This window comes from Peromyscus leucopus, chromosome 7 (assembly GCF_004664715.2).
Source record: "Peromyscus leucopus breed LL Stock chromosome 7, UCI_PerLeu_2.1, whole genome shotgun sequence".
Lineage (NCBI taxonomy): Eukaryota > Metazoa > Chordata > Mammalia > Rodentia > Cricetidae > Peromyscus > Peromyscus leucopus.
The window spans coordinates 87900168-87917830 of NC_051069.1; the positions used below are offsets into that span (position 1 = coordinate 87900168).

The 17663-nt window shown below is 45.9% G+C and overlaps 1 protein-coding gene across 3 annotated transcripts in view; it reads right to left on the reverse strand.

Annotated features, from left to right (window-relative positions):
- Mras (muscle RAS oncogene homolog) overlaps nucleotides 1–17663 on the reverse strand; it is a 53708-nt gene that overhangs the window by 19932 nt on the left and 16113 nt on the right. For all 3 annotated transcript variants that reach the window (XM_037207869.1, XM_028869978.2, XM_037207868.1), the window contains exon 2: nucleotides 7521–7730. In XM_037207869.1, the coding sequence (XP_037063764.1) occupies nucleotides 7521–7713 (193 nt within the window). In that variant the 5' untranslated portion in view covers nucleotides 7714–7730. The remainder of the gene's footprint in view (nucleotides 1–7520; nucleotides 7731–17663) is intronic.

Here is a 17663-nt window from a genome sequence, read left to right on the forward strand (position 1 = left end):
TGGAATAGGGGAAATCAGAATCCAGAGCACCTGGATATTGGCTGGGTGTGGAGCAATTGAAGGCATCTACCCCCAGGCTTGACACATCTCTAGATGGTAGCCAGCAGGGAAGCAGGACCTCAGGGTGCTGGTTGCCCGGGAAAAGCCTTGGCCCTCCCAGGCTTGCAAACCTCCCGAAAACAGACTGGCCCCCGAAAGGTTCAGTGTTATGCCCAGGCCTGAATATAACAGGCCTCTGATTAAGGTTCTCTGTAGAAGGGGGTCATCCTTTTAAAAGCCGTACTCAGCTGCAATGTTTTAAGCCCTTTTTTTAGTGGGAGATCTCATGCTGCAGAATGTGGGCATCTAGTATCTATCCTCAGGGACGGCCTAGGTGGGTAATGCCATACGCTAAGTGTACTGCCTTGTTTGATGTCACCTTGACATGAGCTAGAGTCGTCAGAGAGGAGGGAGCCTCAGCTGAGAAAATGTCTCCATAAGACTGGGCTGTAGGCAATTTTTTATAGTGATTATGGAGGGCCCAGCCCATTATGGGTGTTGCCATCCCTGAGCTAGTGGTCCTGGCTTCTATAAAAAAGCAAGCTCAGCAAGTGTGGGGAGCAAGTCAGTAAGCAGCACCCCTCCATGGCCTCTTCATCAGCTCCAGCCTCCAGGTTCCTGCCCCAATTGATCGTTCTTGTCCTGACTTCCTTTGATGATGGACTGTGATGTGGAAGTGTAAGCCAAATAAACCCTTTCTTCCCCAACTTGATTTGGTCATGATGTTTCATCATAGCAATAGAAACCCTAAGACACTAAGTCAGGCCTGGTTTCACTGATCCAAGCTTCTAAAGTAATGCCACAGCCATGTTTCCCCTGTTTCTGCTGCTAAGAAATGTTATCACAAAATCTAAAAGCACTCTGGAAAATACTTTTTCCCCCTCAGAAGCAAATGCCCAGAGTTACTTAGAAAAACATTAAAGAAGCTTACTTGGCAATAAAAAGAAATAGCATTGACTGAGCTTGTACAAAGCAGTGTTCTTTTCTGTATGTATTATGCAATATTTGTCTGAATGTTTTCTGTGGAACACAGCCCAAAATGAAGTGCCAAAAATGGTTCCTTGGGAAATCCTAACAATATACTCTACTAATGTACTCCTAATATACACTTGTACAGTAAAGGGTTTTATAAGACCTGCAGTATAGAAACTTATTTCTACTTATTTAACCAGTCTATCCTAAGGTATGATATATAATCCAATAAATAATGCCTGCAATTATTTTAGAAGGTGAAAACTGGGTGCGATGGCATGGACCTTTCACCCCAGCATTCTGAAGACAGAGGCAAGCAGAGTTCAAGGTCAGCTTGACCTACATAGTGAGTTCTAGGCTAGCCAAAGCTACATAGTGAGACCTCATATAAGAGAGAGAGAGAGAGAGAGAGAGAGAGAGAGAGAGAGAGAGAAGAGAAGAGAAGAGAAGAGAAGAGAAGAGAAGAGAAGAGAAGAGAAGAAAAGAAAAGAAAAGAAAAGAAAAGAAAAGAAAAGAAAAGAAAAGAAAAGAAAAGGAAAAAAAAGCAACTGAATAACAGCAAAGAAAACGCATTAATGGGGTCTTTGAGATGGCTCTGTAGGTGAAGGCACGTGCCTCCAAGCCTGACGACCGACATTGATCCCTAGGAGCCACATAGTGGAAGGAGAGAACCAACCTCTACAAGTCATCCTCTGACCCCCACACGTGTGCTGTAGCCAAGGAAAGCACTCACATGCGTGTGCATGCATGCATGCACTAAATAAAATGTAACAAAGAAAGTGCATAAATGTAAATTTTTTATTTTAATATTTATGAGTAGTTTTTTTAACTAAGAATTAAGAAAACAAAGAAAATAATGTAATTAATTGATCAAACTTGTTACTGCACATACATTGTTCAGTATTTGATAATTGATTTAAAAATATGTACTGAGAGAAATAACAGGAGTGGGTGAATACTAATGTAGATGTCTTGGTCATGGAAGATGTCACCAATAAAGTGACATTTAATAGGCTATGAATATAGCTCAGTTGGTAAAGTACTTGCCTACCATGCCCGAAGGCCTGGCATATACCTATAATTCCAGAACTCAGGAGGTAGAAGCAGGAGGATCAGAAACTCAAGTTCCACCTCAGCTGCACAGCGGGTTCAAAGTTAGCATGCCATACATGAGACCTGCCTTAAAACAAAAGACAAAAATCCTAACGAATTATTTCTGCAGTATTACTTTCATACTAAAGTTAGATAAATAAATTATAATTTAAAAATGGTCTAATATCCCTCAAGAACATAACATTTCCCCTGGCAAATGGAACAAAATTTTTTAAATAATAAAAACTAATTATTATTAGTACTTGGGAGGCTAAAGTGGAAGGATCACTGAGCCCAGGAGAAGGAGACTAGCCCGGGCAGAACAGCAAGACACTCCTCTTCAAGGACATGAGAACAAGAGAAACGTAAGTCCAAAGTAAGAAAAGAAGAAAGAATAGGTATGAGTGAAAAGTGGGTCTAAGTGCTAGAAGTGAATGGGTGTAATGCTAGAAGGGGAGAAGACCACATGCAAATTCCTGAGTAGGGACATACCTGTCTACCTGTCGCCCAGTGAAATGATCAAAACCTCAGGCTGCAGACAAGTCCCCAAAGGCTGGTGTGTTTTATGTATGATGCGCTTCTCCTACCATAGCATGCATCCCTTCAGTGAAGGATAAGGATGCTGATAAACGGTATGCAGGTGCCCGGCACAAGGTCCTGACGGTCTTAAGGTGCAGTGCAGAGAGGAGAAAATCAGGAACGATGAAAGCCATTTTAATATGACTGGAGGGCCAGTTGCCAAGAAGCCATATCAGTCCTAAATGTCTATGAAGGGACAGCTGTCACGAGGATACATCAGTTCCAAGCATCTATGCATTTAACAGAGTGTTTAAAAAAATGCACCAGGCAAAACCCCAGCAGAAAATAAGGAATTTACAATTATACCCTGACATGCAACATACCCCTCTTAATAAATGACAGAACAAGTGCTCAGAAAACCAATGAAGATACAGAAGACTCGGACAACATTATCAGTCAGTGTGATCTGTGAGGCACTCACAGAACATCCCACCCAGTGACAGCAGACTCTGAGAACATCTATAAAGACAGCCCATCTTCTGGGCACTGAGACAAGCCTCAAAAAAAGACTTCAAATAATGTACTCTATGTTCCCTGACACACTGGAATTAAAGATCGAGAACAGAGAGATCTCTGGAAAAGTCCCAAATTCTTGAAAACTAAGTAAGATACTTCTAAATAACCTATGGGTCACAAAAGAAATCTAAAGAAAAATTAGAACTTGATATGAATAGAAATTAAAACATAGGCCAGTTGCGGTGGCTCATGCCTTTAATCCACCCAACATTTGGAAGGCAGAGGTAGGCAGATCTCTGGGAGTTGAAGGCCAGCCTGGTTTATACAGTGAGTTCTAGAGAGCACTAAATAGTGAGACCCTGTCTTGGAAAAAAGGAAGGAAGGAAGGAAGGAAGGAAGGAAGGAAGGAAGGAAGGAAGGAAGGAAGGAAGGAAGGAAGGAAGGAAAACATATGTTACAATTTGTGGGGCACAGCTAAAGGAGTAATTCAGAGAATTTTATAGTGCTAAACAAATATCCCAAGAAAAGAAAAAAAAAATGACTCAACAACTCAGCAGGCACTGAGCAATGTGGAGCATGGTGGTGTGTCCCTGAGTCTTGAGTATTTGGGAGGCTAAGGTGGAAGGATCACTGAGCCCGGGAGAAGGAGACTAGCCTGGGCAGAACAGCAAGACACTCCTCTTCAAGGACATGAGAACAAGAGAAACATAAATCCAAAGTAAGTAAAGAAGAAAGAATAGGCATGAGTGAAAAATCAATGAAACTAAATGAGAATAATCAATGGGTGTAAGTGCTGGCTCTTTGAGAAAATCGATACTTATAAAACCCAACCCTGCCTGATCAGGAAAAGGAAAAAAAAAAGATCCAAAGTTAATAATATCGGGAATGAGAGATGACATCAGTGTAGAATCTACAAGTATTGTAAAGATAATAAAAGATACTATGAAAACCTTATGCCAATAAGTTTGGTAACTCTGATAAATGGAACAATTTTTGGTGGGGAAAGGGGGGTTTCGAGACAAGGTTTCTCTGTGTAACAGTCCTGGCTGTCCTGGAACTAGATCTGTAGACCAGGCTGGCCTCAAACTCAGAGATCCACCTATCTCTGCTTTCCAAGTGCTGGGATTAAAGGTGTGAGCCACTACCCCCTGGCAAATGGAACAATTTTTTTTTAAAAAAAAAAAAAATCACAAACTACCAAGTTTCACTGAAGACTAAAGAAGTGACTCAATGATCCTACGTTGATTGAAGACATTTAATTCATAGTTTAAAAGATTATCCATAAAACTTGCAGTCCAGAGAGTCTTGTCAGTGAATTCTACTGAACACATAAGAAAGAAATTAGAAGAGGTTTACTTAAACTCTCCTAGAGAAACTGAAAAAGAAGGGTTAATTCCAACTCATTCTGGAAGGCCAGAATTACTTTCATACTAAAGTTAGATAAATAAATTATAATTTAAAAATGGTCTAATATCCCTCAAGAACATGAACCGTTTCTGTATCAAATTCTTTCCAACTGAAGCCAATGGCACATGAAAGGACAGTTCATCATAACCACGTGCTGTTTACTTCAGGGATGAAAAGCTAGCTATGCATCAGGGAAAGGGCCAGCAAGATGGCTCAGTGCCGAAAGGCACTTGCTACCGAGCCTGATGACAGAAGTTCAAATCCCAGGACCCACATGATGGAGTAAAGAATGGATTCCCCCAAGCTGTGCTCTGACCTCCACATACAGGCTCTGGCACGTGCCCCAGTCTCCCCCAACACACACACACACACACACACACACACACACACACACACACACACACTAAATAAAAGTAAGTAAAATGTTTTCAAAAATTAGGGGGGAAATTTAACATAATGTGTCACATTAGCAGACTAAAAAAGAAAAGCCATGTGATTATCTCAGCCAGAGAAGGCATTTGACAACATCTGACATCTGATCCTGACTGAAAGACTCTGCGAACTAGAGGAAGGAGCTTCCTTGTTCTGACAAAGGGCATCTCCACCAAATAAATCTACACTTAACATCAGACTGATGCCAAAAGACCGAACACGCCCCTAGGATAAGGCGAGGATGCCTGTTCTCACTGTGACAACTCGGCACAATACTGGAGGCTTCAGTCACTGAAATAAGGCAAGAAAAAGAAATAAAGGCCATCAATCGGAAAGGAAAAGATAAAACTGCCTTTACAACAACATGATCATCCATGCAGAAAGGGATCTCATAAAGAGCCACTAAAGCTAATAACCAGTGGGTTATATGATTAATATATAAAAACCAGTTATATTAGAGGAGGCCAGGAGGCACAGGGAATGTGTGTGTGTGGGGATGGATTTCAATAAAGTATAATGACATATATGTGTAAAGTGCCACAATGAAACCCATTACTTCATAAGTTATCTTAAACTCATTTTAAAAATTAGAAATCGTAGCCAGGCGGTGGTGGTGCACGCCTTTAATCCCAGCACTCGGGAGGCAGAGCCAGGCGGATCTCTGTGAGTTCGAGGCCATCCTGGGCTACCAAGTGAGTTCCAGGAAAGGCACAAAGCTACACAGAGAAACCCTGTCTCAAAAAACAAAACAAACAAACAAAAAATTAGAAATCGTAGCCAGGCGGTGGTGGCACATGCCTTTACTCCCAGCACTTGGGAAGTAGAGGCAGGCGGATTGAGTTTGAGGCCAGCCTGGTCTATAGAGAGTTCCAGGACGACCAAGGTTACAAGAGAAACCCTGTCTCTAAAAAACAAAACAAAACAAACCCTAAAAATTAGAAATCATTTATACTTATATATTCTTGCAGCAAACAATTAAAGCTGAAATTAAAAACATTTATTATAATATCAATGCAGATGTAAGTATAAATCTGACAAAACGTACATAAAAGACCTACATATTCAAAAGTACAAATCAATTGAGAGATCAAGGAAGACCTAAATAAGTGGAGAGAGACAGTGTTCACAGGCTAAAAGGCTCAGCATTGTCAGCTAAGACATCAGTTCTCAAGACTGAGGCTATGGTTCAGGACTATGTCACTTGCCTAGCATGTGTTAAGGCCCCAGGTTCAGTGCCGAACACTACAGAAATTCCTTCAGGTTGTACACAAATTCTACACTATCCCAAACAATATCGGAATTTTTGCCTAACTCTATAATTCATACATTCATTCTCATGGCTTGACTACTAAGCTGGTTATAAAGCCATAGCTGTTAAGGCAGTGGTACATTGTCTTACATCAGATCAAAGACAGACTACGCGGGGAATTGGTTCTTACTACTGGGACAAAGTCAACTGGGAGCTGGAAGGAAGAATCTTCAACAAGGAACTCCGGGAGATTTGTTCCACCCCCATGCCACATGCAAAGAGTACAGAGTAGAGAACAAAATGTAAATGAAAAACCCAAACAATTAAACTTCCAGGAGAAACCATGAGAAATGCTGTCATGACCTTGGGTTAAGCAAAGATTTCTTAGACAAAATACCGAAAGCACACTCTGTGAAAGAACTAATAAACTGACGTCATCAAAACAAAGACGTCTAGTCTTTGAAAGAAACGGTCAAGAAGATGGAAAACAAGACACAGACAGAGAAAAATATTTGCATTTATCTGAAAGAAACTTGTGAGTCAGCAGCTTTCCAGGCTCTCCTCTAGACCAGCATTTTGTGATTAATGGGCTTCATTCAGGAGAGAGATGTGGACAATAGAAAATCATGGCCAGTGGGAATCTAGAGCAGTGCTCTCCAGCTTCAGCAATCCCGACAGGGTGTGCTAAAAACAAGCCATTGCCCTCCATCCTTGGAGTTTCAGAATGAGAAGGGGCCTGGGCACTCACATTTCTAGTATGCTCCTTGACCACCACACTTCTAGAAACAATAACTTTGACCAGAGTAGAAGTACAATGCCAGATGCAAGATCCCTCAACAAAGAGACACTTCCTAAGTCAATGCTGGTTATTAAGAAATCATTTTTCAGGTATTTGAGCACCTCCTATTCTTGGGAGCTCTTTCTCAGTTTTCCTTAATAAAATCTAAAAAAAAGAAAACTTCTGCTTTCCCACTTGCATTAGCTTGAAACTTCTGTGCCTGCTCATCAGAGCTTCTACTCCAAGAAGCAATTCCCAGCACAGCATTTGTGAGCTGGCAGGATTCTAGCCCGGCCTCTTCATTCACTGTCCACTTTTGTTACCACTAAGGTCTTTAAGCACTCTACCAAGACCTGATCTCAATCTAGAACTCCCCCTGGAAGATTCATACTGCCTTATAGCAACCATTCCATAATAACAGCAAGCAGGAAACCATGTTGCTCCACTCAAGCCTATCAAATTTCCCCGATCCTAACCATGTAATAACCCACCCCACAGGCTGCCATCCGGTCTTACCATCCAAAATGGCCCACTGATTGTCAATCTCCGTATGCTTCAGGTACGAGTCTTCAATGGTGGGGTCATAGTCAGGCACAAAGATCTTCTGGAAAAACTGGATGGTGAGGGCACTCTTGCCCACACCTCCGTCTCCCACCACTACCAGTTTATAGGTGGGGAGGTTGTCACTGGGAACAGCGCTGGTTGCCATGTTTCTGGTGGTCAGACCTAGGGAAGAAAGACACATGGAATGAGGCAGGGGGTGGTCTTTCCCTCTTGAACTAGGGGAAAATATTCATGGGCTTTCCTACCTGAATTTGGGGAAAATATTCATGAGATTGGTTCTTATAAAGGAACACAAACTCCCAAAGGTAGATGAGAAAGTGAAACAAGGCGAAACAACGTGTGTCACAGTGTCACACACGGTCCTACTACCCAGAGACAATTGCTGTTCAAATGACCTGTTCACCATTATTTACTGCACAGCAACTCCATGCCAGGTCTGGTCTGATTCACATCACACCACTGGTCTTTAATGAGTACAGCTGCGTCAAGGGAGTTCCTCTACAACTAGCCTCTGCCCCAGAGCTATACACGTAAGCAAGAGAGCTCTGGGCCGAGCAGGGACAGAAGACACAAAAGTTCACCTTTCCCACATCAGCCCTTATCAACTAGAACATCTCTTATCAATTGGAATGCTCTGCTGAGAAAGAGCTGAGGCCGCGGAGCCCGGAGGACAGAGGGGCTGTTAGAATTTCACATGCCTGTGCTCTGGAAGACCCCTTCCAACTCAAGTCTGCCATCCTGGCCTTCCATCTTCTCGTGCTTTATCATGCTACAATCATGCTGGTATTAAAGGCAATCTCATCCATCCATTTAAGCTGAGACACAGGGAAGGAAGGAGGGGATGTTGTGGTGGTTCTCAGTCAGGGACAGTTCTCTTCCCTACCAGGGTATCTGCAGTGTTGGGGTATCTCTGGGTATCACTAGCACCTAGTGAGCAGAGGCCAGGGATGTTGCTTAACATTCTAGAAAGCACAGGCCGGCCCTCCCCAGCAAAGACCTGTGGGAGGCGAGAAGCTCCCAGCTAAGGCAAAGGACAGAGCTGGAAATGGGGGTGGGTCCAGGGTTCTGAAGAATGATGAGGCCTTCACAGGCTAAGACTGACTGTGACAAGGTGACAGAGAGAAGTGAAAGGTGGCCTTGGAAAATGCTGTCACAGAGTGCCCCAAAAGAGAGGCAAGCGGGGGTCATGGAAGGAATCCTCGGAAAACCAGGAAAGAACACAGTGCAGGCTGGCAGCAGAAGTCGGGGACACGGGTAAGGAAGAACGATTTGTAAGAAAGAGCCAGAGGTGGTGGCTGACTTCAAGGAGTGCATTTTCCAGACACATCGGAGCAGTTGCACACATGAACCCACAGCATAGTGTCAACATGCACAAGACCTGCACACGCTCAGGCCAGGCAAAAATCCCCGTGTGGAGGGAGGCGGGGGGGAGTGGGCACCAAATTCCACCACTGGTGAGCAACTATTGGCATTTGACAGCTGCTAGGAGGAGAGTCAGCTTTCTGGCGAGCTGACCACACACTGGGGCAGACGCCATGCCCGAGAGTAGTTGGGGAGCACAAGCTGGACCAGAAAGAAGAAAGAGGAGGAGGAAGAGGAGGAGATGCTCAAAAGTTGGGTGGGTGGGGGGGGAGGGTAGAGAGGGTAAATGTGGGAGGAGCAGAGGGGAAGCAGGCCTTCCTGCTCGAAGGCCACTCCCAGACAGCCTAGAAAACCAATCCTAACCACCAAGGGAATAGAAGCTTGCTCCTGTCTCTGCACAGATGAAAACCCCCAGTGCTGCTTTGGGGAAGAGAGAGGCTCAGGGGTGCAGCTGGTAGAGAAGGGTGGGGAGATAGCGTAACCCCGAGGACAAGGGCCTGGGGTTCCTGCCACTACCACTGTGCCCCCCAAACCCCACCCTGAATCATAGTTTTCTTCTATACCAGACTAGCTATTTCGAGAGGTTTTTTTTTTTTTAAACAATTATTTTCATCTCTACAAGATCTTCAACTCTAGGCTGTGACAAAAAGGGTGTTAACAAAAATGTGGGTTATGTGGCCATGTTGATTTGCATGTGGCTAAAGGACAAGGCTGCTGCTGGATCCTCTGCAGTCACTGAAACCTGATGTTGACATTTAGGACTCCCCCAGAGTGTAGGGGAAGTACATGCTCTTTTTTTTTTTTTTTTTTTTTTTTTTTCAGGCAGGAAGAATATAAATCTGTTGAAGCTGGGCTGGGAATATGCTTTCAGAAATGGATCAAAATAAAAAAAAGGGTGCACCCTCTTGTATACTCTGTCAGGTGAGAATTTATTGCCTTAGCTTTCCTGCTTCAGGGATTACAGGTGTGCACTAGCAAACCCTCTCACACACATACAGACAAGCATACATAGAAACAAAACCAAAACAGGATGGTTAACAAACCTAGGAACAGTTTTATACTCTATATGGAAAAATAACAGACCTCTAAACAGCAAAGGTGTGTGGCCGCTATCCCAGGAAGGCGCGCATCCATGATGGCTGGCCCAGAGGTGGATCCCAGCACAACAAGTATTGATTTCCTGTGTCTGTTCTCGTTCTCTCTCTCTCTCTCTCTCTCTCTCTCTCTCTCTCTCTCTCTCACTCTCTCTCTCCCCCCTATCTCTCTGTCTCTCTCTCCTCTCTTTCACACACACACATACACGCACGCACGCACGCACACAGTCAACCCTCCTTAGCCATGAGTTCCATATTCATAGATTCAGCCAACCATGGGTTGTAAACATTTGAAATTTTATTTGGGGGAGGAGTCTTGAAGATCTAGAATGGCCACTCTGATCTTTGTTGGTAAGCACGATGGAGAATCAGGTGCCCATGTGGCACTTAGGATGGGCTGAAGGCCTTGGGTGGGAAATCACAGGTTTTAACACGATTAACTAGCAAACATGGTCAGTGTTTCACCAGCCTTTCCTGAAGCTGGCAGGCAGGCTCCTAGGAACTGTCAACAGTGCTAGAGAAAAGACCAAAAACCGACAGCCCTCAAACAAAACCAACCAACCGTTACTGTGAAAAAGAAACTTAAAGCTCCCTTCCGGCTTCTGATGACACCTGTCTAGAAACAGAAAGGCTCCTCCCCTCCAGTCCTCTAGACTGTGCGGCCAGCCTGACTGATGCTGACCTCATCAAGGAGAGGCCTTGAGAAGCTGCTGCACCTGAAGCCCCCTTGGTCTAGGAGGACTGCACTGGGAATATAATCTGTTGCACTCTTCATCCAGCCTTCTCTCAGCGCTGGATGTTGGATTTCCACCCCTGTATCACAACACAGCCATATAGTCTGTATATGCTATAGCAAGAAAACATTTCTGCATGTGAAAAAAATTATTTGAGGCTGGCTCTGTAGCTTGGTTGGTAGAGTGCTTGCTTAGTATGTGCTAAACCTCCAGGACCCATAAACTGGATGTGGTAAAGCATGCCTGTAATTCCAGCACTAGGAAGATCAGAAGTTCAAGGTCATCCTTAGCTACATAGTAAATCGGAGGCTAGCCTAAGATACATGAGACCCTGCCTCTAATTTTTTCTCTCCTGACATGTGTAGACATTTTTCTTAGAGTTATTTCTTAAGCAGTATGATATCGTTATTTATGTAGCATATTTATTGTATTGGGCACGTATAATGCAGAGGTGATTTAAAGTGTATGGGGAGGTGCTATGACATTTTATGTAAGGAACCTGAGGATCTACAGATTTGGGTATCTGCCAGGGAGGGGTCTTGAAACCGATGCCCCACCATACCAAGAGATGACTGTAAAAGATTTGCATAGTGTGACAATCTGACAGTGTTAAAATGTCCCTCACAAAAGAAAATGTTTGGGGTACCTGAAAATCTTCTTTCTACTTTCATTTAAGTTCTTTGGGGTGGAGTTGGATGTGGCTGCAGCCCCAGAACCAACCATGAGCTACCGCTTCAGTTGGCTGAGCCACCACATACAGGGGCCACAGGAAGGACAGACATCCTCTTCTCTGCCTCCGGGTCAGCAGGGCCTGATGCCACTGTCCCTCGTTAATGACTACTGTCCTCTCCCCGGTGGACAACGACGCTAGGCCAGCACTCAGGTGCTTGCTGGGGAAAGAGACATTTTTCCATCCTCCTCTGGAAGCCACATGAGCAAGCAGCAGTAAGCAGTTGGGAAAGGGTGAGGCAATGAACCACTTCTGTGGACTATGGTTTTCAAAAGAACACAAGGTAAGATGCACACTAGCAACAGAGGACAGACACAAGCTTGCCCTTCAAGTCAGAGTTCAGACCACCCACAGCAGAAGCACCTGGGGTCTTGCTATAAACAGCCTCCCTTTGCTGTGGCAGCTGGCAGGAAGTGGTCAGTTGAGGGGCCTCTCCTTTTTATAGTGCTCTGACCTCGGGACTGAAGCGCCCCAGGCCACAGGGAACCGCATCAGGTCAGGGTTCCTTTCTCTTGGACTTTCCTTCTTACTAGGACTCGGTGGAACAGGCTCACACTGTATCAGGCTAAAAAACCCTTTTCATAGCATCCTCAGCTGATGAGTCAAGTCCGAACTCCTACGCTGAGCATTTAATTACGACCCATCACCATCAGCTCTCAGTAACCGCTCCAGCCACACCTGGGCAACAGTCACACTCTGCTCTCACCCCAACTAGCCTTTGCTCTCCCCATGTGATATATATATATATATATATAAATGTCCACTGTACACAGAATGTACACTGTACACAGAATGGCAGTGTGCACAGAACAGTCTAGTGAGCCCAGGCCCAGGAGTCACTTCCCAAGGAAGACACGGCCCCCACCTTGTGCTCTGAGCCCCATGGTCCCCACACAGAGGCCACCATCACACTTGGAATCTTCTACACATTTATTATGCACCCAAGGGCATGAGCTGCCTTTGTTGCCCTCCGTCCTTACAAAGCCTGGCACAGAACAGGCTGAATGCACCAAGGCTTAAGCACTGGCATTCCCAAAAAGTTACACAAACTGCCAACCGCCAAGCTGGCCTCAGTACACACAGGACTAAAGGAAACCCTCTCAGCCAGGCACTGTGACTGTGTCAAAGGGGTTGGATGAACACCACAGTTGGGACACTTTCGGAATAGGTGGGAGACAAAAGGAAGGGGGTGGCTGGAGAGATGGCTCAGTGGTTGAGAGCACTGACTGCTCTTCCAGAGGACCCGGGTTCAATTCCCAGCACCCACATGGCAGCTCACAACTGTCTGTAACTCCAGTTCCAGGGGAATCTGACACCTTCATGTGACCAAAACACATAAAATAAATTAAAACAAAACAAAAAAACCGAAGAGGGGACTAGCAGGACAGAATGGATCAAGAGAGCCCCCAGTACAGAAGTGGTTTTGACTGTGTATCCTCTCCTGGGGGGCATGCTTTTCACCCAGGAAAAAATGGATCAAATGTCTTTGCAAATGGAGTCATGAAGATGTTGGAGTACATGCCACACTTGTACAAAATAAGATGGTCTTGTATGGTGCACTCTGTGTAGCTTTGCGCCTTTCCTGGAACTCACTCTGTAGACCAGGCTGGCCTCGAACTCACAGAGATCCGCCTGGCTCTGCCTCCCGAGTGCTGGGATTAAAGGCATGCGGCCGCCGCCGCCGCCGCCGCCGCCGCCGCCGCCGCCGCCCAGCCAGGAAAGAGATTCTTAAATGCCACTCAGAAGCTACTGCAAAAGTCATCAAGGGGCAAAAAACTTTGCCCTGGAACCGTGGAGCAAAATGCTTATATGTGTAGTGCTCCGCTCTGCTTCTCGTAAAAATCATTGTTGGGATGTTTGTCCTTCACTTTGGGGGACCATAGGTGGCCCCTTGAAGGTAGGCAGGTAGCTTAAGACGGGCATGATTTCTCGTCACATTTTGCCATTCATCTTCTGTTGTGTCTCTATCCATTGACCAGCTGTATAACCTTGGGCAAGCCACGTTTCGTGACCTTGGGATCTGCTCTAAGCATGAACTAAAAACGGCATGAAATATGCTGAGCTCAGAAAAGGCACCCAGATATTTCCTCTCTTGCCTGTTTATTATGCTCCCAGAAGCCAAAGCATCCCCACCTCAGTCATGTGATTCCCAGCCATGGCCTCTTCCCTCATTTGAAGTCCCACGGCCACCTCATCTCCATTACAGCCAGATGATGCAGGCCTATGTGGGAATGTCGCCCATTATTTAGGGCATTGTTTCCATGGGAAAGGCTCTGAGGTTCCAGCTCCCTCCACATAGGAACCAACTTTTGGAACAGCAGCCATTTGGCAGTGAAGACAGCTGAGCTGGTTCCCATGGTAACCACTGCTCCCAGAACCCCGCCCAGCCCACAGGCCGCACCAGCAGTCTAAACCATTACCCTCACTGGAAACTTCCTCCTAAAAGGCAATGTTGCTTTTTAAAACGATTTTATGTAAAAAACCCCAGGCATCTTTAAATTGAGAAGTAAGCTTTTTCTTTGGTTGCCATTGGGTTTTTTTTTTCTTTTTGCCCCCTCTACCCCTCTTATGGAAAATAACATCATCTTAACATGAAATTATTTCCTGAATTCCAGAACCACCTCCCCAAGCAGATCCCAAGCTCCATGAGGATGACAGCCACACCTTCCCATCGCCTCCCAGGGCTGGAGGGCTCTGTGCATTCAATGGCCATCCCACCCTGCCCCACTTAGTCCTTCTACCCTCCCGAACAGCTCTGGTGCCAGGAAGGGACACAATGCCCCCTTTTCCACAAGAGGCAAGCTCACGCCCCTGAGAAGCAGGGATTTGGATGGTGAGCCTAGCATAACCTCGTCATTCAACAAATTTCAAAGTATGGTGGGTACAGGGGGGCTGTAGAGATGGCTCAGCAGTTAAGAGCACTGGCTGCTTTTCCAGAAGACCCAGATTCAATTCCCAGCACCTACATGGTGGCTCACAACCATCTGTGACTCCAGTCCCAGGAGATCTGATGCTCTCTTTTGTCTTCCTCACGTGTGGTGCACGGACAACAGTGCAGGCGAAACACACACACACACACACACACACACACACACACACACACACGTGCTGTGGGATGATTTGTATGTCCTGTGGGAGCCCTTCTTGGGTTCCTTGTGGCGTTACCCAGCAGGTCCGTATAGAGGATGATTAGGACCATGGGCCTGAGTGCAGGTGTTTGAGATGGTCTGCACTTGGCTGTAATGGGGGATGGTCTGTATGTCAAGTTGTTCTGATTGGTTAATAAATAAAACCTGATCGGCCGTGGCTAGGCAGGAAAGATAGGCGGGACTAGCAGAGAGGAGAAATAAAAGGACAGAAAGGCAGAAGGAGACGCTGCAGCCGCCGCCATGACCAGCAGCATGTGAAGACGCTGATAAGCCACCAGCCATGTGGCGAGGTATAGATTTGTAGAAATGGATTACTTTAAGATATAAGAATAGTTATTTGTAGAAATGCGTTACTTTAAGATATAAGAATAGTTAACAAGAAGCCTGCCACGGCCATACAGTTTGCAAGCAAAATAAGTCTCTGTGTTTACTTGGTTGGGTCTGAGCAGCTGTGGGACTGGCGGGTGGCAGAGATTTGTCCTGAATGTGGGCAAGGCGGAAAACTCAAGCTACACACACACACACACACACACACACACATAAAATAAAAGTAAATCAATAAATCAAAGTGTGGTGGGTACGTCTGAGAAAAGCCAAGGACAAGCTCAGTGGCTGTCAGCATGGCAGCCTAGGGGGTCAGCAGCAGTCTTGACTCTGTAGCCAGGCAGACGATAAAGCCCCACTAGGAGGCTTCTCAATCTGTTAGACCCTCTGTTCCCCCAGTTAAAAAAAAAAAAAAAAAAAAAAAAAAACAAAAAAAAACAGGAGAACAAGGGCCCGGTGGAAACAACATGGAAGGCGCCCGAGCAGAGGCACATAGGCAGTGACTGGGGAATTGCCTGACCCTGCTTCTCCTTCCAGCCTACTAGGTTCCAGTGACTTAGTTCAATTCCTTGCCCAAGCATGAGTCTGACTGAGGGCACCCCCACACAGGGGTGAGGGAGGATGGTCAGGACGCCAGTCTGCTTCCTTCTTCCCAGGTTCTAGAGATCCCACAGAACTTTTTTTCCCAGAAGAATAACCCCAAACCACTATCCACTGTTCAAGAGAGCTTTGCATGCGGGGAAAAAAAAAATGGTGCTGGTGGCAGACGCTGTGCACGGGTCCAAGGAGGTCCCTGGCCACCCACTGACCTCACCTAGCACCGCTTTCAAAGCAATGTCATATAGTCCTGGTTGCAGCCAACGGTGCCCAGAGTGGTAACAACCGCTGTTCCTTAGTGGATCTTTGCTGTGGCGTGAACAGATGCCAAAGGTTGTGCTTAGAATTGCCATGCCACATGGCCCCTGATTGTTTGGTCAACTGACCTTGAATTCATCTGCAGCATCACACAACTTCACCTGCTACTGTGAGTCTCTACTCTGGGTATTGTCCATCCCGTGGCAGCTTCCCTGACACTGAAAACAAGGCCACAGACTGTTAAGAGGCCAGAGCCAGGGTGCAAGTACCCCAACGCTGCTGCCAACTTCAGTGAAGATCTGGTCCTCGCCGTTCCGCTACCTCTCCATTTTGACACTGATTATTTTAAAGATTCCTCCTGAGCCCAGCAGTTGGGCTGGAGTTTTCTAAGTAAAGCAGGCTCTGTGTGTGTGTGTGTGTGTGTGTGTGTGTGTGTGTGTGTGTGTGTGTGTATGTGTATTCATTATTAATGGCGCTCTTGTGAGAATGCATTCACATGGAGCTGAATCAGTCCAGGGAAGCTAATCTCATCTCTGTGATGTCTGGGTGTGCCCAGCACTGGGGGGTGAGGACACATTGGGGGAGCAACCCAACCCATACGGAGGAAATGGCTCTGCATTCCAGGGGCTGCCCTTCCCTTCTGCACAATTCCCAGAAATGGGATGCTTCCCCAGCTGCTGACCTACAGACGGTAAGTAATGCAGGGCCCACCGGGAGTCTAGGGCCCTTGGCACCCCTCCCAAAGACTTACCCCTTCTCCTTTGTATGACATCTGTGCCAACTCAGCCATCACTGTCCCGGGACCACTCTTCTCCTCTAAGCAGCCACCTCTGCACCCAGCTCCCTCCATTCCTACAATGTAACCACCAGCCAGCTATGTACATAAACGCTTGCCACAGAGGACTTTAAGCCCAAGTCCATAGACAAATGTGTGGCTGCGTATTGCTCCTTCCCGGAGCCATGGCAGATGCCACTGACTGATGGTGGGCCCCTTCCTTCCTCTTAGAGTCCTTTCCTACCTAGTGCTCCTGACAGGCAGACACAAGGTGATTGACATAGGTAGAAAATGGTTTTGGCGCCCCAGATCTAACCAACTGTCCTTCTTGTTCTCTCCCAAATACCTCATGTAGTGGTTATCCTTTTTCCTGGGAAGGGCCCAGGGTCTTCAGGGGCATCTTGCTTGGTCATCTTTGGACAATTCTATCACTGTCTTCTGTTAACAGCTCCTCTTTTCTGCCAATATCTTCTATCATCAAGAAAACCAGAAAGACAACACAGGACAGAAGCAAGGAGAGAGCCCTCGTACCCGTGTTCACCCTGTACCTTATGTTTCTTCTACCGTAACCATTCACACATGGGTCTGACTCACAAGTCTAAGGTGCCTTCCGGAGAGGGCCTGGGCACTCGTCTACCATCTGGCACCGAGTCTCTGAGCAGTGTGCAGAAACCTCTGGCTACCGCCATGACAGCAAGGATCCTGTCAGCAGCCAACACTTAACACAAACAACGTGTCAAAACCACTGGGAGATTCTGCCATTCAAATAACTCATTTCATTCTCAAGTACTGATTTGATGATCCCAGTTTTACAGCTCTAGAAACACAGGGCCAATGAGATGGCTCAGCGGTAAAAGCATCTGCTGTCAAGCTTGAAGACCCGAGTTCAATCCCTGAGACCCACATGGTAAAGAGAGAGATGACCTCCACACACAATCTATGGCGTGTGTACACACACATACATGAGCTAAACAAATAAAGAAGTAAATGCAATCTAAAATTAAAAACAATTGAGACACAGAGAAGTTAAAATAACTCCCCACAAGGTCTCCCAGCTAGAAAGGAGTAAAGT